At 33.8% G+C, this 25,287-nt stretch overlaps 3 protein-coding genes and 1 pseudogene across 3 annotated transcripts; 3 read left to right on the forward strand and 1 right to left on the reverse strand.

Moving 5' to 3' along the window:
- The first annotated feature begins 643 nt into the window (after nt 1–643).
- LOC145601399 (lysine histidine transporter-like 6) lies at nt 644–4,490 on the forward strand. The gene is made up of 8 exons (XM_081657411.1): nt 644–670; nt 866–1,005; nt 2,449–2,832; nt 3,347–3,740; nt 3,836–3,941; nt 4,051–4,142; nt 4,227–4,295; nt 4,392–4,490. The coding sequence occupies exons 1-8, from the start codon at nt 644–646 to the stop codon at nt 4,488–4,490; spliced, it is 1,311 nt and encodes a 436-aa protein (XP_081513537.1).
- A 4,124-nt stretch (nt 4,491–8,614) lies between these two features.
- LOC145602983 (ATP-dependent Clp protease adapter protein CLPS1, chloroplastic-like) lies at nt 8,615–13,283 on the forward strand. Its single transcript, XM_081659117.1, has 3 exons — nt 8,615–8,773; nt 10,945–11,092; nt 12,829–13,283. Exons 1-3 carry the CDS (start codon nt 8,710–8,712, stop codon nt 13,088–13,090), a joined length of 474 nt encoding a protein of 157 aa, XP_081515243.1. The 5' UTR covers nt 8,615–8,709; the 3' UTR covers nt 13,091–13,283.
- A 266-nt stretch (nt 13,284–13,549) lies between these two features.
- Nucleotides 13,550–19,001, reverse strand: LOC145602982 (GDT1-like protein 5). Its single transcript, XM_081659116.1, has 13 exons — nt 18,685–19,001; nt 18,513–18,581; nt 17,149–17,208; nt 17,013–17,060; nt 16,683–16,771; nt 16,535–16,571; nt 16,401–16,442; nt 15,705–15,773; nt 15,567–15,611; nt 15,367–15,428; nt 14,408–14,480; nt 14,233–14,325; nt 13,550–13,903 (listed from the first exon to the last, which is right to left on the reverse strand). The coding sequence occupies exons 1-12, from the start codon at nt 18,703–18,705 to the stop codon at nt 14,257–14,259; spliced, it is 684 nt and encodes a 227-aa protein (XP_081515242.1). The 5' UTR covers nt 18,706–19,001; the 3' UTR covers nt 13,550–13,903; nt 14,233–14,256.
- Nucleotides 19,002–23,070: 4,069 nt separating this feature from the next.
- On the forward strand, nt 23,071–24,864 carry LOC145600425 (protein ASPARTIC PROTEASE IN GUARD CELL 1 pseudogene; annotated as a pseudogene).
- The last annotated feature ends 423 nt before the right edge of the window (nt 24,865–25,287 follow it).

Genomic DNA, 25,287 nt, shown 5'->3' on the forward strand with positions numbered 1-25,287 from the left:
TTTCATTTGTAAGTACCATGCTTCTACAACAACACCTCTAATTACTTTTGTTTTTTCAAGTTTGATTTTTATTACCCCCTTAATATACTACCCCCAATCCAAGCATGCCCTATAAGGTAAAAGAACATATAGTAATATTTATTACCATGTGTATCATGAGCATTGTGTATTCGGATGAACTGTTTATATTACATCTTAAAAAATAAAAAATAAATAAAAAAATTCAAAAAATTTTCTCATTTGCAAAAACGTTAAATTTTGGGTCCCCACTACTTTTAGGATCCCAAATTTCAATTTTCCTTCCTCCGAATCCTCCCCACACCTTAAACACATACACCCCTTTTTTTGGGCTAAAAAAACAGCTCCAAAGCAAAACCCCCATCAATTAGCTTCATTCTATATTCGGCTGCTTATCTTAGTTTTTTTGTCCCAAATTGAGTGCTTACCATTTTCCAATAAACTCTTTTCTACCTTTCTTTATTTCATGCTATTATGCCTCATTATGCTTCACTAATCTTTTTGCAAAGTAGTCTCTTAATTATGATTACTCTTTATTAGCTACTAAAAAATAATCCACTCCAACCAAACAAACTCATCAACTTTTACAATATTGTTTTCATCTCTTTGAAGGTCAGTCCAAATTATGGTTTCTACTTCTCCTGAACCTAAGGTATGATAATGGTTATAACACGCATGCATTTTTTATGTAGCAATTCATATTATATACTGTATATATAAATATGTAATTCAGTTGAATTTATGAATCTTAACATGGTTATGCATGCATGCATGATTTTAATTATTATTCAACTGATGAATTTTATGAATACTAACATTTGTCGTAAAACACTTAATATATGTACAGGATGTATTTTCTGTTGACGTGTGTCAGGATAAGGGTCCTCCTCGTCGAGCCAAATGGTGGTACTCAACCTTCCACACCGTCACCGCCATGGTCGGTGCCGGTGTTCTTAGCCTCCCTTATGCCATGGCTTACTTGGGATGGTAATTTTTACTACTTGAATTTGATTTCCCTTTTTATTTTATTTTATTTATTTGTTTTTTTAATTTATTTGTCTGAAATCAGTTGTTCCATAACTTTCATTTGTTGTTGGCAGTCTATAAGACACAAAATTGACATTAACATATTTAATTCTCATTAAGCAAAGGTTTTTTTTTTTTTTTTTTTTTAATGAGAAAACATGTATTGAAATAAGGACTTTTCAATAGTCACCATAATTGTAGCTGTTGTAAATATGTTAAATCATACCCTTCATTTCTTGGGAATCGTGTCCATTAATCTATACTATCTATTAAAAGGTGTTCCTAATCAAGTATACACGCCACGTGTCACCCCTCTCTTCCACCAAGAGCATGCCACATCATCCAATTAGAAATGTGAATGCCACGTGTCATTTGAAAAAAGTGTTTTTGTCAAGAATCGAACTTGAGTCCATTGAAAAATAAATAAGAAGTCATACCAACTTTGCTATCTAATAATATGGTTAACTTATTCTTCTTAAATATATTTAATGTAGACCATGAGAGTGTTTTTATTTGGACTTTTACATGTCAAAATTTTTTTAGACTAAATCTAAAATAAAAAATATTTAACACTATCATGTACATACAAAATATTAAAAGTAAAGTTTTATCTACATAAAATATAATATATTAATTTTTAACGTATAGACCCGGGGCATCGCCCGGGCTAAACACTAGTTTTTGTTTAAAAAGTATTGCAATACTATAACCCAAAAAATAAAATAAAAAATAAATAAATAACTTTACATGGCTATATAATCTAACGAGACCTCACATGAGTATATTTTTCTTAACGTTAAATCAAAAAGACAATCAAAGAAATATGTGTGAATAGTATAAAATACCAAACATTAAGACTAAAAAAGAATATTGATAATAAATACATACTACCCCTTACATGATATATTGATAATGTTTAATCATGTGTACTCCCTTGTTCTTTTTTATCTTTCTACAAGAGTAAATTAGGTAAAAGTGTAAAACATCATATTAGGTACTCATATAATTTTGCTATATAGGAAATAGGAATTGACATATTGGTATATCGAAAATAACTTCTAGATACTTATATAAGACTAGTTATTGGTTGTTTAACTGATTGACATAACATTACAATAGAAATGATAAGTTGATAACTATTAAAAAAGACAAGATCAAAATCTAATTTAGATTGTGGCACTATCACAAATTGTTTTCCCTAAAAAAAAAAAAAATAATAATTATATTGGGTAGTACTGTTTCCATGTTCAACCAAACAACCACTAAAATAGACAAATCACCCGATATACAAAGTATATACTCCGTATTTAGTTCTGAGACTTTTTTTTTTTTTTTTTTTTTTTTTTTTTTTTCATTCATTGGTTTACTCCTTATGCAAGCCCTCAATTTTAAATGCTGTTACAGGGGACCAGGCACTGTAGTTATGATACTATCATGGTGTATCACTTTGCATACAATGTGGCAAATGATACAGCTGCATGAATGTGTTCCCGGGACACGCTTTGACCGGTACTACGACCTTGGAAAATACGCGTTCGGGCCGAAGCTCGGCCCTTGGGTGGTGCTCCCTCAACAGCTGATTGTTCAAGTGGGATGTGATATTGTGTACATGGTCACTGGAGGAAAGTGCCTAAAGAATTTCATGGAGATAGCATGCACCAACTGTGTTAAGCTTAGGCAGTCTTATTGGATCATCATTTTTGGGTCAATCCATTTCTTCCTTTCTCAACTCCCTAACTTCAATTCTGTTTCTGCTGTTTCTTTAGCTGCTGCTGTTATGTCACTCAGGTATTTTATACTATACTATTTATTTGGTTTAATTTGTAATGTCAAACAAATATTTAATTTGGTTTCCATACTTTACTATGATTAGTTGATTACCATAGATTTTGGAATCCTTAATTTTTATAAAGTAGAATAGATACATAAAAGATTCTTAGTTGATGAAAGCTAATTTTGTCACTTTGAGTAGCTTAATTAACAAGATAACTTACTCAAAACCAGCTATAGGAAGGTAAACTATCACTTGTCGCACTCGAATGACCAAATTAGCCTTATTTAGCTTCATATTGTTAATGATATAGACAAGATTTGACCATTAATTTTGAATATCACTTTCAAGACTTTACCAACTAAGCTAGCTGACATCCACAATTATGATTTTATATTATCAATTTATTGGGATTGCTATTGCTAGGGCCTCATTTTCGTGATTAAATTGTACTTTGTATATATAAATTTAATTGATAAGCATCTCACTGTTACGTTGCTGAAGATATGATCTTGCAATTGAAACTTGCAGTTATTCAACAATAGCATGGGTAGGTTGCTTAGCCAAAGGTCAAATTGAGAATGTGAACTATGGTTACAAAAACACAAGCAACGTTGACTTCATGTTCCGAGTCTTCAATGCACTAGGACAAATTTCATTTGCATATGCTGGACATGCAGTTGTGCTTGAAATCCAGGCCACCATGCCATCCACTCCAGAGAATCCATCAAAGGTATCGATGTGGAAAGGCGCCTTAGGTTCCTATTTCGTAAATGCACTCTGCTATTTTCCTGTGGCATTTATAGGTTACTGGGCATTTGGCCAAGATGTTGATGATAATGTATTAGTAGGACTCAAGAAGCCTGGTTGGCTTATCGCTTCTGCTAATCTGATGGTTGTTATCCATGTCATTGGCAGCTATCAGGTAAACCATTTTGTGTACTTATTCATCAGGCTAACGACTTTGTTAGTCATATGGTTGTAAGTCTGACTTTATTAAGACGAGATGAATGTCTGCAGGTCTATGCAATGCCCATCTTTGACATGCTCGAGAATTTGATGGTAAAAAAACTAAAATTCCCACCAGGACTTACTCTTCGACTCATTACTCGAACAATCTACGTTGGTAATTTAACAAATTTTTTTATCTTCACAAGTCACCTGATCAATTTTTTTTTCAAGAAATTTTTTCTTTATGACCATACTGATGATTGATCACTACACATGCCTTGCAGGGTTAACATTATTTCTCGGAGTGACCTTCCCTTTCTTTGGAGATCTTCTCGGTTTCTTTGGTGGGTTCGGCTTTGCTCCAACGTCGTACTTTGTAAGCTCTTCATGGCTTCTTTATGTCCTATCTTCTTCATGTTAAAAAACAGAGTTTTAACTTTGCTGAGGGACATCTTTGCAGCTTCCTTGTATCATTTGGCTCATAATCAAGAAACCAAAGAGATTTAGCACTTCTTGGTTCATCAACTGGGTATGCCCTTTTATTGATAATTGCATGCTATATTATGCTAAATCCAAGATTAAATCATTGGATAAACTAATTCTTTTCATTTGTATTGTTTTGCAGGCATGTATAATCATTGGGGTGTTCATCATGCTGGCATCAACAATCGGAGGCCTACGAAACATCGTTATGGACTCCTCCTCTTACAGCTTCTACTCCTAAGTGAAACATTATCATTGTAAGACTGTAACTTAGTTACTTAGAGCGAAGCCAAGCTAGCAAATGATCCATCATCGTACTCAGACGATCATTTTGCTTGATTATCTTGATATAGAAAAGTACAAATGTTGTGCTGATAGATTTCAAGATAAAAATTTAGAGTTGGAACGTAGCTGTCAAATTGATCAAGAACATATGTTCAAGTTACGAGTAGTATATTTGTTGAAGTTGTATCTTTTTACTCTTTACCAATGGATTCAATTTCACATACATCATCAATTCACTTACCAAACGATTAAATAATTACCAAGTAACCAACTCTCATGACATAATCAATATGACGACATTCAGCATGTCCATAGTGAAGCTAATATTGGCCTTTACAACACTAGTGTCTCCTCTTTAAACACAAGAAATGTCGAACCACGAGCAAATACAAGTGCATAAGTCTGATTGACTTCCATAGCACATCAGGTGGCATTTTCAGTATTTTTCACAAACTTGTTGTGGTAAATTAATAACTTCATACGGATGGGGGTTTACACGGATTTGTCTTGCTCGATAAAATACAGATCTGATTGAAACGTGAACTAGAATGTCATAAGAAATGTGATGATCCCCTATTTCATGTACAAAACTGACAAATTAAAGACAAAGATCGGCCATTAGATCTGAAATGAAATTAGAAATGGGATTGACAATGGCGTCTGCTCGTAAGCAACAACGATAAAGGTTCGGATTGAAAAAAATTTGCGATTTTTCCGTTAATGTAAGAAGCGAACGGCGTTAAATGCCCAGTGGTGTGGCCCACATAACGGGACAATTCCGTCCGTTAGCAGGAGATGTTCACATAAATACAATAATATTATCTGGTACACTGTGGGGCCCATCTAAACGACTGATTGACAAAGTTTTGGCAATCAGCCTGATTGCTTGGGATTGGCTCGTCGAACCACATACCAATAAGAGCGCAATTAGTTTTAAAACATTTGTTGTGACCAATATTGTTACTTTAGAAGAATACTACAAGAGGGGGGGGGGGGGGGAGGGGGGGTTGAATTGTAGTTTAAGAGAATTGAGTCAAATATTTGCAGAATTGATAAAACAAAGCTACAGGAATTTAAAGTTAACACAGAGAGACTTTACGTGGAAAACCTCTTGGCCCTAACAAGAGGAAAAACCACGACCACTTGGAATTTTAGGAAAAATTCTTCACTATAAAAGGGCAAACAACCTATTACAAACTAAAGAATCAATCTTCAAGTTCCTCTATGAACTTGAAGTTCCCAACAGCAAGTCCCACTACTTGCCACTCTTCTCTTCTCTATTCTCTTCTCTCTCTTTCTCTACTGAATTCTCTCAGAGTTCACTCGAACTCCCAATTCCTAAATTACAACTCAAGTAGATAAAACTCTAGTAAAAGTAATTAAGAAAAATACTTAAGTGGAATGCGACTCTTGACTCTATTTGAAACAAGAAAGATAGAAAGATATATTTCAGCAAGGTGAAGTTATTCCAAGAATAACTCTAATATTTATAGGAAAACATTGCTTGGTGAAAACGCCACATCTCCCACCACTTACACCACCACTGTTGCATATCAACGCCACTACCTTCCACCACTTCCCAATTTTTCAATCGTGTCCTAAAACCAAGGCACGCTGATCCTTAAGGAAGCAGCTTATATGCAAGTGGTGAGGACTGAATCAATAGTTAGTTGCATAAGTTTAGGAAGTTAGTTTTTCAAAGATATTTTTCTGAAAACAAAAATATTAACTTAAAAGATAAAATCAAAAAAGATATTTTTCCAAACAAACTTTCCTATTTTTCAGCAAGCAAATAAAATCTTATCTTTTCAAACGCATTCCACTAAGTATCAATTCCCAATTAACTTCACTTACATAAAACCTAAAATATAAGATATTCCAAACTTTATTTTCTCTAAGAAGCCTCTGCTCTGAGTCGTCTTTCCTTAGCTTCTGCTCCGAAGCTTTAGTTCCTTCACAGGAACTCTGCTACTGATCTCTTTATTCTTCTAGATCTTGTTCCTTTGCCTGGCCTGGAGCCAATCTTGCAACTTAATAGAAACAAACCGCAAGACTTATCAAAACATTAGTCCATTTATTTGACTTGTGTTATCATCAAAACATGAAGGGCGACAAATATATTGCAACATGAAGGCCCAAATCACAATTTAAATAGTAGCTTAGTTATTTTCGTTGAGAATTCTAATTTTATTGTACTTTTTTTTAAAAAAAAAGTTGATTGTGTGAGAGACACAATTCAAAAAGAGTAAATTTATAAGCAAAAATGATTAAGGTAATTGAAACTACTTTATAAATACGTCAATATGGAGCATAAATGTAGAGCAACTAACCTAGTAAATTGTGACGAAGAATATATTTACCTCTTTTTTTTTTTGAAAGCCTGTTGACACATATTCTTTATTAAGAAGTTTATTTTAAATTGACACATTTTCTTTTTAGGTAAGTTTTATACCTTGTTTTTTAATATACTCTACTTGCTTATCATTCTCTCTTCTCTCTTAATATGTACGCCTAAATTGAACGTGTCAACTAAATAAAAATGGAGGAAGTATTACACAATAACACCAAAATAAAAAAATATATATATATATATATTTTACACAATGTTTATCATAAAGTTAGGGCTTGTTCACATTTACTAAACTGAGATGAACTGAACTGAACTGATTGGAGCTTAACTGAACTGAATTGAAATGAATATTTTATGAGAGAAGGAAATTAGGAGCTAAACTGAACTGAACTGATTGGAGCTAAACTGAACTGGACTAAAATTAAGCTAAAGTGAACAAGCCCTTATATGTGAGTGGCCATATTGTGTGACTAGAGTTACCTATTCAGGAGTTAGTTAGTGAGTAAGGCCCTGTTCTTTTGAGCTTCTGGGCAGAGCAGAACAGATTTCAGCAGAGCAGAGCAAAGCAGAGCAGATTGAAGCAGAGCAAAGCGGAGCCGAGCCGAGCAGAGCAGATTTCATTATTATTATTATTATTATTATTATTATTATTATTATTATTACTATTATTATTATTATCATTATTATTATTATTATTATTATTATTATTACAATTATTACTATTACTATTATTATTATTATTATTATTATTATTATTATTATTATTATTATTATTATTATTACTACTACTACTACTACTAATACTATAATAATAGTAATGATTTATTATTGTTATTAAATATTAAATATTATATATTATTATTATTATTGTTATTATTATTATTATTATTATTATTATTATTATTATTATTACTACTACTACAACTATTACTACTACTACTGCTGCTGCTACTACTACTACTATTATTACTATTATTATAATCATTAAATTTTATTATTAAATATTAATTATTATTAATAATATTAATATTATTAAATATTAATTATATTATTATTATTAATATTATTATTATTAAATATTAATTATATTCGTTTCAAAAAAAATATATTAATTATATTATTATTAATATTATTATTATTAAATATTAATTATATTATTATTAATATTATTATTAAATATTATTTATTATTATTATTAAATATTAATTATTTATTATTATTAAATATTAATTATATATTATTATTATTAAATATTAATTATTATTATTAAATATTATTTATTTATTATTATTATTTAATATTAATTATTATTATCATTAAGTATTAATTATTTATTATTATTATTAAATATACATTATTATTATTATAATAATTCAATATTAAGTATTAATTTTAAGCAGAGCAGAGCAGGGCAGGGCAGGGCAGGGCAGGGCATAGCAGAGCAGGGCAGAGCAGATTGAAGCAGAACAGAGCAGAACAGATTTCAGCAGAGCAGAGCAGCTCTAAAGAACGAGGTCTTACTCAATCAATTAGGGGCTAATCGGTCGAATATTTATTGTATATCCAATTATCCGCTTTATATCCTGCATTCTCATTGTGAATTTTAAAATATAAATAAAAAAAAAAAAAAAAAAAAAAATCCAAAAAGTGGGGCAGTGGACAAATGAGAAAAATGAAAGGCAAAGGGCTGAGGCTCATACACGCGCACAGCACGGCCATCACAATTCACACACAAATTCTCAACACAAAATCTGACACACACAAACACTGTGAACTTGCGAATAGGAGAGAGAAAATTCCATTGAGCTAACAAAGCTTCTCTCTAATGGAGACTGCAATTATTGGCAGATTAGCTCTTTCTCCCAACCATGTTCTTAACCCTATTTCCGGTAATTTCTCTTATATTTCATCACTTTTGTTGTTGTTGTTTTGTTAATTAAGCTTATAGTTATTGATAGAATATAGGATAAATATTCTTTGTACTCTGTTATGGAAGGATATATTTTGTAGATATTCTGTAATTATCTCTTGAGATTTCCTAACGTGATTAGGACTCAGGATTGTAACCCTATATATATTGATTAATGGAAAACACTCCAATCTGAGGAGTTTCATAAAATCTAACAGTTATTGATTCTTTTGTAATTGCATTGCTATTTACATTACTCCACAATTTGATTGAATTCAAATTTAACTTTGTTGCTTCAATTTTTTGTTTTCTGGAATTTATTGTTTGACTTTAGTATGTTGATTGAATGAACTTTAATTTTCTGGGTTATGTTATATATTTTGCGTTTTTTTTTTTTTTTTTTATTTTTGATGGAAAATGATATGCGTTAGTGCGTTACCCTTAATTAAGAAGGTTGAAGTAAACATTGAGGGTTAATTGAACGTGTATATCATTAATCGATGCGTAATTTTTGTCATAAATTACTAAAAATTATATGGAATACCATTTTAGGAAATTTATTTAATGTTTACAATTAAATGTGTATATCAAAAATTCAAAATTAACTTTATGTTGTTGATTAACTTTTTGGAACCTTTTTTTTTTTTATGCTGCAGTTAGTATATTAGAGCTGCACTTCTCTCTTTCCTCACTTTTTTCTTTCTTTAGTTTGTAAATTTGTTAACCCTTTTTCTTTAATTCTTTAGAGTTTCTAATTGGGATTTTCGTGTTTATAAAATGATTCTTGGGATTTAGGTGCGGTAATTTAGTCGGAGAATCACCTTGCTAGTTGCTGCTACCTTTCTTATGAATTTGTTATGCTTTAATCTGATAGTCATATTTGTTTTAAATTGGAACTTTATATTTATTTATTAGGTGATTCTACAATGGGTTTGCTTAAGGTAATGAATTCCGCAAATGTAATGCCTTGTTGTAAACATAGAATTGAATCAAGCGTTTGGTCACGTTTAAGCCATTTTGTGATGATTTTACTCTTTGACATTCCACTAGCAGCTTGTTTGGATGGAGAGAAATGGAGCGAAGGGGAGGGGAGGGGAGGGAAAGGGATGAGTTTTCCTCCATTTGGATAGCAAAATTGGGAGGAAGAGAATCAATCAAATTATTTCTATTCCTCCCATCCCTTCATTTTCCTTCCCTCCATTTCCTTCAATCCAAACATAGTGTAAAAGTTAAGCCCTAACATGTATTTCTTATAAAAATAAATCTAAACTTCTGTTTTAGATCGCCTTTATAAAATGTTTTTTGCTCTTGAATGTAACATAGGTGTATAAAAAAAATAAAAAAAAAATAAAAAATAAAAACTCTAAATTGGCATAATAAATGTATAAAATCTCTTATTTCATCTCAGTACAATGATGAAGTGAATATATTTCAAATAGCCAATCAGTGCTTCAATGACTGTTATGCATGGCATATCACCCATGAGATGTTTCTAAGTTCTAACTTCAGGTTTCTTTATAGCAATATGCCAATATCGCACCACAGTCTTTTCTAATGATTGGAAATCTTTTGTAAAATTATGGACTCGGTGTGAATGAATTAGAAATCTAACCCATTTAGCAAAGGAAAAACAATCCAGAAAATCTGTAATTATCTTATAGAAGATTGGAGGGAAAAGAAGAAAGGAAATATGTTTCTTTGGCTGAAATATCACATTAAAAGAGGACATACAAAGAGGCTTAGGCCCAAGACGCCTTGTTTGGATGCATTATTTTTCCTTGTGACTTAAAATAAATTAATAATTTTTGCGGTAGCATTTTCTTTCTAGTTTATCTATAGTAAGCTTATGCAGATCAGTAGTCTGTCGTGTTTTAGTTGCTAGGGAATTGGGTTATAGGAAGGCTTTTATATGTGACTGTGTTCTCAATCTCTTTGAAACATTGGTCTAGAATTGTATGGTAAGGATTATGATCTTTTTCACTTGGTTGCTTTAGTGATGCAAACTTCGGATGTCCTTTTCCCCTTTAAATACTCAGTGCTTGATATTTTTTGGATGTTTGATTGTTTGGTTTATCTTCACTCATTGGAGCAGTTGACTGTGCTTTATGTGTTATGTTATTACTGGAATGATCTTTCTGGATTTATGCCCAGGGGATAAGCATTATTTTTGTAAAGGATTGTGCCACCACCGCGGATTCCTTATGGCTGTGTCAGCTACTGGATCTTCTAAGGGAGGAGTATTAGACAGACCTGTAATTGAGAAAACTACCCCTGGACGTGAATCTGAGTTTGATCTGAGGTGCTAATACTAATAATACCTTCCTTTTATCTTTGATAACATTAGAAATGCTTCTAACACAAAAATGGAGTTTATCTACTATTTGTATTTGTGCATTGTTTGTTGGGAGGGAAATATATATGACTTATGTTTAGGTGAGCTCACATGGAGTTAATTTTGAAGCCTATCACCAATGTCTTGTTATCACACGACAGAAAGATGCAAATCTAGAGAAGTGAATTTTGGGGTTTTGGCTGCATGTAAGTTGCAAAATGGCATTGCAAAGTGATGAACCTTGTAAACTTTTCATCCCTCTTAAGAAGTGTATCTTTTGGGTCATTTGATGGACATCAATACTGATTTAGTATATTGAGAATAGTGGAGGATAACTAATTGTTATTACATCACAAATTATATTCAAACAAAAAGGATGTGGAGTTGGCTTGATGGTAGCACTCCCATCTCGTAACCTCGAGGTTACGGGATCGATCCTTGCCTCCAGCATATGCTGGAATTTCCCCCGCCCCCCGTTGTACCCGCCCTTGTGGCTCATATGAATCAAAAAAAAAAAAAAAAAAAAAAAAAAAAAACAAATTATATTCAAACAAGTTAATGGGACATACTGTATAGGAAAGTGGACAGTCACTTTGAGTCTGAAGTACTATGTTTTATTTTATGGAAATAACTAGAGCTTATTCTGTCTTCTATAATTGGGCTCCACTTTTAAGGAGCAATGAGTGACTTGATACATCTAGTCTACTCTTTCCTTACTCTTGGAGTAGACTATAGCCCTTAGCTGGTGTATACTATTGCCTTTCAGGCTCATCATTGATTGGTTATTTATATGTGTTGAACAATCTGTTAGAATGGAAAGAAAATAAGGTTTATGTTTGTCCTTAGAAGTGCTCTTAAATCATGTAGAGGTGCTGCAACTCTGGAGAGTAAGGGATGGTTTCGTGCGATTTGACCTTTTGAGAGAGAGATTGCTTAAGGTTGTTCATTGATAATTTTTTGTTGTCCTTCCCTCTTCAAGGTTTTTGTTAGATATAGTTTAATAAGTACTGCTCTTTTGAAAAACTGTAACATTCCGGATAATATTGTTGTTTAAACTTTTTTTTATTTCTTGTCTGTGTTTCAACGGTTTGTAAGATGAAAAAAAAAACTGAGGAAGTTCAATAAAATACCTAATTCAGGGTCTAAAAGACTGGCCTTGCTATTTGGTGGCAGGGAAGGAGTGTTAGCAAATAGGATCTCTGTGTATTTGGGTAAGGGCATATTATTGCAGTAAATCGATTGCTCAATTAAGAAGCTGATATTATAGTGTCTTTTTTTATTTAATAATGGTAATATTTTAAAGGTCAAGTAAATTCCGTTTTTATAATGTTCTTGTCCTTGTCTAAACCATTTTTCTATGCTGAATATACTTGTTATCGTATATGAGACTCATCTGTAGGTTCTAGTCCAAACTGCTGAATTTGGGTAAGAGCATATTCTTGAAGTCAGTCGATCACTCTGATAAGAAGCTAATATTATAGTGTTTTTTCTTTAATAATAATGGTAATATTTTATAGGTCAAGTAAAATCTGTTTATTATGTTCTTGTCCTTACGTAAACCAATTTTCTATACTGAATATACTTGTGTTATCATATATGAGACTCATCCATAGGTTCTTGTCCTATCTGCTGAATTGAACTTGCGAGACTTGAAAATATTTCTGTTGACAAGATTTAAATCCCATAATTCTGTTTTGTTTTAGGAAAACGAGGAAAATAGCTCCTCCATATCGTGTATTACTGCACAATGACAACTTCAACAAAAGGGAATATGTTGTGCAAGTACTGATGAAGGTTATACCCGGAATGACAGTCGATAATGCTGTAAACATCATGCAAGAGGCACACATCAATGGCATGTCAGTGGTTATAATATGTGCTCAGGCTGATGCTGAAGACCATTGTATGCAGCTGAGAGGCAACGGGCTGCTGAGCTCTATTGAACCTGCAGGTAGTGGATGCTGAATTGCAAAAGTGAGAAAGAGAGGCCTTGTGGTTGTGGGAAGGCCAACATAGTTGTATAATGTTTATAAATTACATCTACATGTGTATATATTTGGTAGCCATTGCCCATGTGAACCTTGGTTTTTGTTGTGCTCAAATTTAGACAAGATTTATCTTATCAATACATAATAATGCTCTTACTTGACAATTTGGATATTATTACTTTATGATTTCCAGCTGCAAATGTTTAGTATCAATAATTCGTTATGCAGATCGTTGGCTGTGTCTACAGAGTGCATTGAGAAAATGTCTAATCCCCTCAAGCAGATGAATCATATTCAACCTGACTCTGCTTGATATATTGTAGATTGTAAACTCAAAGCATAATCCCTCTGAATTGAGGTATATGTGTAATACTCTTTGAATTGTAGAGTGAGTTGAAGTATTCTTCAATAGATTATATGCAAATCCACAGCAAAATACTTAATACTAGTTTTAATTTTTATAAAGAGGCATACTATAACTACATCTAAAGGGAGATGCTATTATTCAGTGCCAAATCAAGCAGCATTTTACCCAGAAAATTTTGACTGGGGATTTGATGATTCAGTACAAAATGATCCAACATTAATGCTGACTCCTATTTTAAAACGTGTGTGATCCTATAAACATAATTCTGTATGAAATAACAAGATCCAGCAAAAAATGAGAATAATTCTACAATTATAGCTGCAGAGCAGCAAGCAACTTGTCATTTCAGAAGTCTCTTGCTCCCTTATAGAACTGCAACGTTATTGTTTGATCTGTTTTGGAGCTTTGGCCGACCATTAATCGCTGCATCAAGCAAATGTATAAGCATTTGATCAGATTCTGATTCTTGATCCAGAAAAAAATGCAGAAACCAAGCTCTAAAGCTCTGTTTGATAGGTGGATTTTACACTTTCTCCGAAAAGATGAGGCAAGCTACTTTTGAGACACAATTATGTAGTATACATTCAGACAAGAAAGCTCATGATTCAGCCACATCAACAGCATTAAAGGGCATTCACAGGTTGTACACCTCTACATGTTGACTAGGCTTGTATATGAGTATGATATGCTTTTGATGCATGCATGGAATTCAAGCAGCTTTTCAAGAAATTGTAAAGGCAATATATACAAACCTCTTGAATAACTTTACAAGGGGATTAGTCGACTGGAGAAAGGAAGGATTGAATCCCAAAAATAATGAAAAGAACACCACCAAAAAGGGCAACCTGCAAGACGAGAGCAATTAATTATTGTCACAGTAGCCAAAAGCATAATATTGGAAGAAGGCATGAGCTTTTTAATGCGTACCACTTTCTCAGATATTTGTGATGCCAAGCTCTTTCCACCCAAGACAGCAGCTGTGGTACACAATGTTTGTCCTCTACAGATTGTATATAAGTGATATCAGTTAAGCTAGATTCTGATTTAACTATATGGAACTAGCCAAAGATAAAATAGCACCTAGTGGAAGCAAATAATAAAAATTTAGTTCTCCAATTAAAAAAAAAGACATAACCTTCCGCCCCTAAATTTTCTTACACTTTAATCTTTGAATTATCTAACAGTTTTATTTAAGGTAACAACAGCCACCGAAATACTCTTCACTCTCCATCATATCAGCCCTTTTTCCTATAGACTCGCCAGCCGACAATTCTTTGCACTTTATTTCCTCTCTCAAAATCCACTTCCAAAACTATAAATCTTGGTGACGAATAGACCTGCGAGAGAGGGCTTTGACGACTGCCATTCTCATTTGCGAATCCTACATGAAGGGATAGGAGCCAGAGTCGAGAGAATGATTGGCTGCCAGATTTCGTTCCACAACTAGAAGTAGATAATCCACATGTGAAGAAAATTTAAGGAAAGAGTACCATTTGACAGATTGACAGTGTCGAGAAATCACCTAAAGAAGTCGCTTTTCTAGCCCAACTATAAAATGAACAGTTGCCAAGATGGGTTGGGGGGGGGGGGGGGGGGGGTGAGCATTGCACCCTTCACCCTTCACCCCGCCCCCTGCCCACCGCCCCCCTTCCTCCCTCTCTTACCCTAAATTGATTTCTTTCCCTCTTTTTTTTGGTCTCTATTTTCTTATTGCAAATACAGTTTTATTTTGCACCAATGTCTGCACTTTCCACGTGAATTGTGCATTCTTACACTAGATTTTTACATTACAAAATACAACTAGCTCATCTCCATTGCTTCTCCACAATTGACCATAAGAATAAATTACAGAACACAGGAGGAAGGCCATAGGTAATGATACTTACAGAATTCCACCAAGCACAACACCAAATGGGTTCTCATTTGCAGCTAGACCAATGGTAGCAAGCTGAAGTATTACAATGGAAAATGTGAATTGAATTAACACACAGCATATTAAATCTCAAAGGATGGCATATTAATATATACAGATAATCACATACAAATTATCACAAAAACACATTCATGAAGGTCCTGTTAACCTCACCTGGCTCTTATCACCCCATTCGCCAAAAAAAGTAATGGAGAACGCCTGCAAAACCACAGTAATAAAGTGAGAAAATATGAACAGCGTCAGGCGTCAGCAGGAACTAAATATACATAGAAATCACAAATAGGGTGCTACCTTTAAAAGAATTGGTGAGAAAAACTGTGTAAGAAATGGCCTCGTCTTCTTTTTCTTTTCATCATCATCCTATAGCACAAAAAATATTGGGTATCTCCAGTTTACAAGCATCCAGATCAAAAGGAAATCTTTTAAATTATATACGAGTACAAAGTATTTCCAGAGTAAAGGCCTTCTTCCTTTTCAATGGTTAAGGTAACTCTTGTATTAACTGCTTAACAAGAGATAGCAAAGGAATAAATAGCAGAAAAAAAAAAAAAAAAAAAAAAAAAAGTGAAATTCGACTTGCTCTCACATTATAGATCCATCAAGCTTCAATAGATCAACAAGAATTTAATTTTATGGTTGCTTCAGCAAATAATGAATTGTCTAAAGGAATTCTTTTTCTTGATGCCATTGATGGTCACAGGCTCACTGCCTAATAACCTCATTCTCATTTTAAAGCAGAAGTTTTACCAGATCAACTCCAAACATTTGACATCGTACATTTTTCTTCATTTTTTGGTTAAGAAACCTTGATAATGCAAGAGAATTTATGAAAATACATATGCAGGACATACATGCAACAAATACATTGATAACCTTGAAAAGGAAGATATAAAAAGGAAAGAACTAGTGAGGAGATGGAGGCATCAAGAGCCACAAAGAATAAGAGTACTGGAAAATTTACAAGTGTGCACATATAGAGAATCTCACCTTGTTCACTTTAGCTGTAGTAGTGCCCTTGAAATCAGCATCCTAGTCAAATCATAAGAACTGAGTTATAGCCTGAATTAGAGTTATATCCTAAATTAGTACAAGTTCAAGAAATGAATGAGTAGAATACTAACCAACTGCTTTTCAACTTCAGCCAACTCTCCAGCTTCCCTGCATCAATGAAATTTTACTGGCTTTCAGCAGGATGAACTTTACTGCTTTTTTCACATGAGAAGCACTAAGGAAGGCAAATTGAACAAAGACCAAGAAGAAAATTATTACCCTTCCTGATGAAAACCATCCCATAGTGACCATAATCCAAATCCAAAGAACAACAATGTTGCAACGTGATGAGTCAGCTTACGAGACATCTGAGTAATTTGCAAACACAATGCATCAGATGGAAAAATGCAAAAAGGGACATAAATAAGAATGGTATCTTATTTTATTAATTAAGACTTCAAGAGAATGAGAAGTATTATAACCAACTAGCCAAATGCATTAGAAGATACAGCTTGCAGAGATATCATTAAAACATTTTCAGGGATGTAAAACAAACAATCCCAATATAAGGCCCCCAAGGGTGTCAAATTATATACAAGAACTCCTTACCAAATTAGGAGCAGCCCATCCAACAACAGCAGAGAGAATGGTCATCACCTAATTTGAAAGTTAATCAGACAAGTTAGACAGGCATCTGGAGAACATGTGTACAAATGAAAATAAGTAGGCAAAAGGTTGTACTTACTATCAGAGCAGAAAGACAACCAGAAAGGACAAGTCTTCTTGGATGACGCATGGCTAAGATCTAGAATCAAGGATAAAGGAAAACATCAAAAGCAAGATTTAGCAGAACTATCAGCAATATATGTATATGGCGAAGCATTGACTAAAAGGTAAACATCTTGGGGAAGGAGGGCTTGACATACAGGGGTATCATTATAATAATGATACAAAGGTTAAAGGCACTTGATTATCATTATCTTTTCATTCACAAGATCAGTATCCAGCTACATCGCAAATTTAGGAACTATACATTTGTGGCTTATCCATGCTATCTTACTCAATTACTTCCATCATTTTTTCATGTATAACAAGCAAATATTTATAACATGACCACAATGTCTTTAACAAAGCTTCAACCTACGGCATGGTCAATGGTAATGGATATTCAATTAAATGGGCCATGTTCAATTGAATGGGCCGCGTATAGTTCCAAACAATTTACAAGTTGTTCCCAAAAAAAATTTACAACTATTTCTCTACTCTTTTGTATCCTTATTTGTTTGCCCCATTTGACTTTTCATGGTCTTCAAGATACATCTTAAAAGACATATATCTCTAATCCTATACGTGCAAAAGTTATATAACTTTGATAATTTAAACCAATCTAAAAAAAAAAAATCAACTTGACTATATCATCTTTTATAGATTAGTGAGCATTTCTAGTCAAAGTTTCTAAATTTGACACCAAAAAATACAATGGGGCGAACAAATATGGACAGAGAGAGTATATTAGACAATCAAAATAATAAAAAGTATATATAAAAAATAAAATAAAAAATTAAGACCAAGGTAATTTTCTTTATTTATTAATTCCTTATTCCCATCATTTAAGCTGAGAGTATCATTTATCAATCTATCCTTAACTGTTGAAACAGCAAAAGGTCATTTCCACTAACACTTATTCTTCCAAATAAACCAAATAACCCCATATCCTCCCACTAATTAGTGATTCCACATGTCTTTAGTATAAAAATTATATGCATTAGATTCCACAAAAGAACCAAATTCTTTTCAAGCACTAACAATCAATCAAAGAGCACTTATGCCCCTTCAATTACAAACAAGATACAGTACTTCAACATAAACAGTTTTAAAAATAAAATAAAAATCAACTCTTAGCAATTAAATTACACAATATTACTCAAATTTACAACATCCCAAATAAAATCAACCCATTCAACATAAACATATAAGAAAAATCAATTCTTGCAACATAATATAACACAATAAAGATCAAATTAACAATTAACCCACATAAAAAATAACCCATTCAACACATTCCAATAATAAATTAGAAAATTAATAAAATTAGAAAAAATTACAGACCGCCGCAGCAATGAAGGTCTTGTCACCGATCTCAGAAAGCACAGTCATGGCCAATGATTTGGTAAACCCCTAAATTACAAAATAAAAACAACCCACAAAAATAAAAATTCAAAATCCAATAACAATCAAATATACCAATGAAAATTTTACACAAAATATTGAAAAAAATCACCTGAACTACAGAAAGAGACATCTTTTCTTTTTTAGAGTGAAAGAAGAAGAAATTATGGTTAGAAAAAACCTCAAATTCTTCTTCTTTTTTCTTGTATTGCAGAAATAAGCAAGAAGAAGAAGTTTGAGTTATGAGAGTTTGGTGAATGCGACAGAAGTTGAAAAAATTAAGAATTTCAAAGTTGATTTGCGTATTGGTTTGCCCAAAAACCCAATTATCTTGGGTTTTAAATAAGGGTTTGCTGATGAGAGAGAAAATGTGATGTTTTTGAAGGTGAAGTGAAGCTTAGCTCACCTTTTGTGGTTGTTTATTAGTCTAATTAGGTGATTAATTTAGTAATAATGTCAATGATACTATTAACTTTTTGAGATCTTCTTTTGGATGGATTCCTTCTTGGTTGATCTCTCTGTTGGTTTATTGGGTGGTCTTACTTTAGGGTTGGTAACGGGGCGAAATTGTGAGACGGGTAACGAATGGTTATTGATCTGTCATTTGTGATGGGTGAAAACTTTAGAATTAATACTTGTTTTAGTGGTTCAGAAATTAAATTATTCTCGTCCCACTACTAATCTACATATGTATTATTCGCTTAATTATCTCCTTACCAATCGAATGTGAATTAAATGATTTTTAATGCTACTACATACGAACTATTATTATTATATACATAGTATTAGGTTTTGGACCATATTAGACTGAAGACTGGTATTTAAAATTTCTCTACTTGAAGACTAAATCGGTTTTCTTTAGCCTTGTTCAATCTGGTCTAATTTTTTACTCCGTAGCATGTACTAGTTTTAAACACATTTTAAACACACTTAATTTCAAAAATCCATGTAGTTGTTTAGGTACTAGTCGAGGAATTTCAAAATTGATTTTCATTATTTTCAGGCGGAGGTGAAACCATATAACTAGTATGGAGGTGCTATGTTAAAGGTTGGGTATAGGAGTGAGTTGTGTGTCATTAATCTTAGACATGAACTAGGTTAAACCCCGTGCAATGCACGGATGTTGAATAATTAAAATAAAAATAAAATTATATAATCGATTAACCCGGTATTAAAACAATAAAAACATGTTAGGAAAAGTCTTTACATAATATGTAAATAATGTGCAAGTTGATACTTTAGGAGGTTTACTTTAGATTTTATATAAAATAAAACCTTATTTTTATATACTAACTAATGATTTTTTTAGCAAGTAATTTTGGCGGGAATTTTTTTAATATTACATTGCCAAGTGTCATTTTAGGTTTGCTTTTAGTAGTATGTAATTGATAGTTGTATAACAACTCTTTTAGAATTGAAAAGGTACACAAAATATAATTGTCCCCTTATCTTAGAAAATAAATACAAGCTAAACTCTTTGAAATAAATTATTGCATAACAAATTAACAATTATATAAGGCAAAGTACATTTATAGGAAAGTGTACATGCCTAGAAGTCATTGTTCATAAAGGTGAGCATGGGCCATTGGGCCATGCCGACACGCGACATGAAAATAGCAGGGCCCGACATGGTGGCCCACTTGTGGCCATGGGCCGTGCCGTGAACAATTTTTTTAAAAAAATAGGCACGCGTACAGCGGGCGGCATGATTTTAATTATTGTACAATTTTTTTTCACCAATTATTGTACGATTTTGAATTATCGTTATAAATATTGTATTATCGATTTATCATACCGGCACATAATAAAATAAGTTACTCATCAATTTTTGTGTTATTGACTTATCGCACTCGAAATTTTTTAATTATGTGCGTGCATTGTTGTTTTTTGCTAAATAATACGGAGTAATATAATAAATACAAAAACATAGACATAAATTAATAAAATTATTTAATTATACTCATTTTTAAAGTTGTTCAAAAAAATATATATCGATTTTTTATTATTATTTAGAATTTTTTTGAAAAAACTGGGGCGGCCCACTGCCCGGTCCGCCAGGCACGTGGGTCGTGCTGTGCCGTGGGCTGGGGAATGCCAAAAGGTGGCACGGCACGGCCCGTCAGAAATTAGGCACGGCATGGCACGAGCCACCCCCAGGCACGACCCGTGGTGCCTGGCACGGCACGATACCCACCTCTAATTGTTCATTTGATTTTAATATTGATATCTTTTACTCTAGCATATACTTCGTATCAATTTAGTAATATATAATAATATATTTACATATTGATCGGTGCTATTAATGCTTAATTAATAATTATACTTAGGGGTCGTTTGATTCACGGAGGGTAAACGGAATGGAATGAACAATGGGAATGAAAGAGAATGGAATGAAAACAATTCCAATTGCTATTGTTTGTTTTATTTTTTTTAAAAAAAAAAGACAAAGAGAATCCATCCACCATTCTAAATACTACACCACCACCACCACCACCACTACAAACACGACACCTTCCCTTTTTTCACTTTTCCAGCCACCCCTCGCTGCCCCTCCCCGACCCCTTACCGCCCCTCTCTCCCCAAAAAAACCCATCTTCTTTCTCGAAAAACCATCCCCACCAACAAAAAAAACCCTAAAAACCCCTCCACCTCCACGAAAAACAGTCGGCCACCCCTCCCCTCACCCTCAAAACCCTTGGGCGGGGTGGAGGGGTTTTTAGGTTTTTTCATGAATTAATTTTTAGGGGATGGACAGGAGGGGCGGCGAGGGTGAGGGGCGACGAGAGGTGGGGTGGCTCGGCTATGGGGTGGTTGTGTGGTGGGTGAATAATTTCGGGAAGGGATAGGGGTTTATCAGGGGTGTCGGTGGACCGGGGAGGGGCGTCGGTGGGCAGGGGAGAGTCCATAGGCGGTAGTGGGAAGGGGAGAGGCGGCGGTGGGATAGGGAGTAGCGGTGGTAGGGGGCTGGGTGGTGGAGGTAGGTTAGAAGGTTGTGGCTTGTGGTGGGTGGGGAAAGGGAATGCAAAAGGCGGGGGGGGGGGGGGGTAGGAATCAATTTGGAATAAAAATGGGGAAAGAGAATGACAAAAACAGACAAATAAACAACAACAAAGGGAAAATACCCTTTTCCTTGGATGATTAACCCCAACCAAACGGCCCCTTAATATTTCTAGTTATATTTCATTATTCACATCTTTTTAAGAACTATATTTATCATTTTCTTTACAAAGAGTCAACTTCGTCTTAATGAAATTAAATAAACAAAAATACATTACAGAGTACGAAGTAAGTATGACTCCATGAAGGCTGAAGCTCAGCAACAAATCATGGTTTTGTTTTCTTGTTGCACAATGGAAACTTCCAATTTGGACTTCCATAATGAAATTAATTGCTACCCGTACTGTACAGTGTACACTGGTAGTGGTTAGACACTGCCATACTAGAAAAAGCTCAAACTCCCTATTGATCTGAGGTGTCTCAATCACTTGATGAACATGAAAGGAGGAAACTTCCTCATGGCCCAATTCAATTATGCCTTTCGTTTGTCTAACTCAATATGGAGTAATATGAGTATTTTATGAGTCGTATTTCGTTCACCTTATTTTCACTTATTTTGAAAATTAAGGTATAAAATTAATAATAAAATAAAGTTCAAATAAGGCCTTAAGGGTACAAAATAAAATTTGAAAATAAGTAATGAAATGAAAGTCAAGTGAAGAAACACATCTTAATTAGTATGTTTTTGTGAGACTAGGAGAACCAGTGCTAAAGATTACATCAACTTTAATCAGCTGAAATTAATATAATAATAATAATAATAAATCAAACGTAGTACTACTAATCTTAATTCTACCTAACATTACCAGAAACATATGAAGTGAAGACGTACTTCTAAAAACTACCTAATATGAGTAACTCCTTTTTGGAAATTAGTAGCTGCTTACTTTGCCTCGGATGTCGCCATATAGCACTAGAGACTTATTATGCATCTGCTGATCTAATTGTTGATGATATGTCTAATCTTATTTTGCATTATAAATTATGTAAATGCAAGTATGAAATTAAAAAAATTTCTCCATTTCAAATTAATTAGGTGTGAAATGGAGTTAATAATTAAATTGATTGAAAGATAATCTTTTTAAGTGTTATTGTGTGCCAATGATACGCGTTAGAAAATCCCATAATTTGATACGAGCAAAAGATTAAAACATTGTTCTAGACTCTCATCTTCATATCCAAACACAAAATTGACAAAAAAGTGTCACAAAAACATCATGAATAATGGTACAAAATAAATGATAGTAGTATGTTACAAAAGTTGTTGGGGGGTACTATAATCCTAGTCTTCTAATTTGTAGTAGCAGCTTATTACCTATACATCTTTATATATGATCATCTAAAGCTCCTCCTTAATTATGTCTTAAGTTCAATTATTGTCGGACAACACTCCTTTAAAACTCTAACCTTAATCCTTCCTAAATCACTCCAATTTCTCTTAATGGCTAAAAAATCCCATAATTCATGTAATTTTGCTGTTTTGGCAATCTTTACTATTTTTTCATTACCATTATTAGCTTCTTGTAGGGATTATTCACTTTTTAGGTCCAAAACTAAAACCTTAAATGTCAAAACTTCCCTTCAAAAAATAGCTCCAAATTCCTATAAATTGTCTAATGTGCAACATTTTCAAAGCACCGACAACTCTTCTTTTAGCTTAAAGTTACACTCACGTCATCCAGTGTACCAAAATAAACATGACGACTACAGACCACTTCTTTTGACTCGGCTAGCTCATGACACAATTCGAGTTGGTTCGATCCATACGCGAGTCAGTCTTGCAGCTGAACAGAATCTAAGAGCCCCCATTGTCTCGGGTGTAAGCCGAGGGAGTGGGGAGTACTTTAGTCGTGTGGGGATCGGAAACCCACCACGTGAAGCATATGTAATCATTGACACGGGAAGTGACTTAAGTTGGGTACAATGCCAACCTTGTACCCAATGCTACACCCAACCCGACCCGATCTTTGACCCGACCCAATCCACCTCATTTGGATCCCTCCCATGCAACTCCACAATATGCAACGCCCTAGACGAATCCGAGTGTCGTGCGGGGAGTTGCATCTACGAGGTATCTTACGGGGATGGGTCCTACACCACGGGCGACTTCATAACCGAGACCATAACTTTCGACGGTGGGGACACCATCCACGACGTCGCAATCGGATGTGGCCACAACAACGACGGGTTCTTCACCATCATTGTCATTACCTTCTCAAATAAACGCCACGTCATTCTCCTACTGTCTGGTAGACCGTGAATCTAACTCAACCTCCTCCCTAAACTTCAACACCAATGCATCAATACTTCCAGCTGATCCAACCCTAATCACAGCACCACTACTAAGTAACCCTACAGCCGAAACCTTCTACTACCTCGGGCTCACGGGCCTAAGCGTAGGCGGTACAACATTATCAATCCCTACTAGATCATTTGTAATAGACAAGGACGGGAGCGGAGGGGTGATCATCGACACCGGGACAGCCGTGACACGGTTGGAATCACGGGTGTACGAGTTGCTACGAGACGAGTTTCGTAAGGGGACTAGTCATCTACCAAGGGCAGATGAGGTGGCAATATTTGATACATGTTACAACCTTAGAGGACAAGAAAGTGTGGAGGTTCCGGCGGTGGAGTTTCACTTTGCCGGTGGAAAGAGTTTGGCGTTGCCGGCGAAAAATTACGTGATTCCGGTGGATACAGAAGGGACGTTTTGCTTAGCATTTGCACCAACAACAGCATCAATGTCTATAATTGGGAATGTACAACAAGAAGGGATACGTATTGGGTTTAATCTTGTTTATTCCTTAGTTACCTTTGAGCCTAATGAATGCTAATTTTTTTTATAATTAGGTTTAGGTGTATTATTATTATTTTTTTTTTTTTTTTTTTTTTTTTGAAGCAAGGTGTATTATTATTTATTTCAAGGTTTGTGATACAAGGGAAAATTTAATAATTCAAGAGTATTATTTATAATTTGAGTGATAATTTTTTGTTGGTATATATCAAAACCTTGCAAATTTACTTTTTGAGCAGAATGAACGAATTGGATTTATATTATTGTCATGTAATGTTGGACATAATTTAAATGCAATGATGATTATAGTTTTTCCGTCTTGTTATGAAAAATGAACTAATTGAGTTAATCTCTATCTCAATTTTATGTTGAATATCTTTCAAATATATTAGTAGTATGAAACTACGAATGTATGATTCACTTTATCAAAATAGGGTGGTTTTGATTAGACCTGGTTATTGAGTAAAGTAACCCAATAGGCATATATTCGTAGATAGTTTGGGCTAAGGTTACAAGCTTCGAACATGACCCTATTAGTCATGGTCAATACATGGCTAGAGAATGTTTGCCAATTTAATACTATAGAATAGATAATGTAAATTAAATTACTTGTGACCTTCTTTTAATCTGGTCCATTATCAACTCGCTGTATTAACCTAATAAGATGTGACCCTTTTTAACTCCATCCACTCTTTCTCGTCTAAGTGTCTAACCCAAATCCTTCCATCATAATAATTGGAGGAAAATTTTTATACTTGGCTAATTATGTAAAAAAAAAAAAAAAAGAAAAGCCCATATATTTTCGTTTGAGGGAAAATAAGTTATTGCCTTGGGGCGAGGTTTTCCTTGTTAATTATTTTT

This window comes from Chenopodium album, chromosome 21, assembly GCF_948465745.1.
Source record: "Chenopodium album chromosome 21, dcCheAlbu1.1, whole genome shotgun sequence".
NCBI lineage: Eukaryota > Viridiplantae > Streptophyta > Magnoliopsida > Caryophyllales > Amaranthaceae > Chenopodium > Chenopodium album.

Coding starts and splice junctions, on each gene's coding strand:
- LOC145601399 (XM_081657411.1), top strand. CDS start 644: ATGGTTTCTACTTCTCCTGAACCTAAG. Junction 3,741..3,835: donor ATGTCATTGGCAGCTATCAG/GTAAACCATTTT, acceptor GAATGTCTGCAG/GTCTATGCAATGCCCATCTT. Junction 3,942..4,050: donor TACTCGAACAATCTACGTTG/GTAATTTAACAA, acceptor CATGCCTTGCAG/GGTTAACATTATTTCTCGGA.
- LOC145602983 (XM_081659117.1), top strand. CDS start 8,710: ATGGAGACTGCAATTATTGGCAGATTAGCTCTTTCTCCCAACCATGTT. Junction 8,774..10,944: donor TGTTCTTAACCCTATTTCCG/GTAATTTCTCTT, acceptor ATTTATGCCCAG/GGGATAAGCATTATTTTTGT. Junction 11,093..12,828: donor GAATCTGAGTTTGATCTGAG/GTGCTAATACTA, acceptor GTTTTGTTTTAG/GAAAACGAGGAAAATAGCTC.
- LOC145602982 (XM_081659116.1), bottom strand. CDS start 18,705: ATGTCTCTTTCTGTAGTTCAG. Junction 18,582..18,684: donor TGTCTCTTTCTGTAGTTCAG/GTGATTTTTTTC, acceptor TTTGTAATTTAG/GGGTTTACCAAATCATTGGC. Junction 16,443..16,534: donor CTGAAGTTGAAAAGCAGTTG/GTTAGTATTCTA, acceptor TGATTTGACTAG/GATGCTGATTTCAAGGGCAC.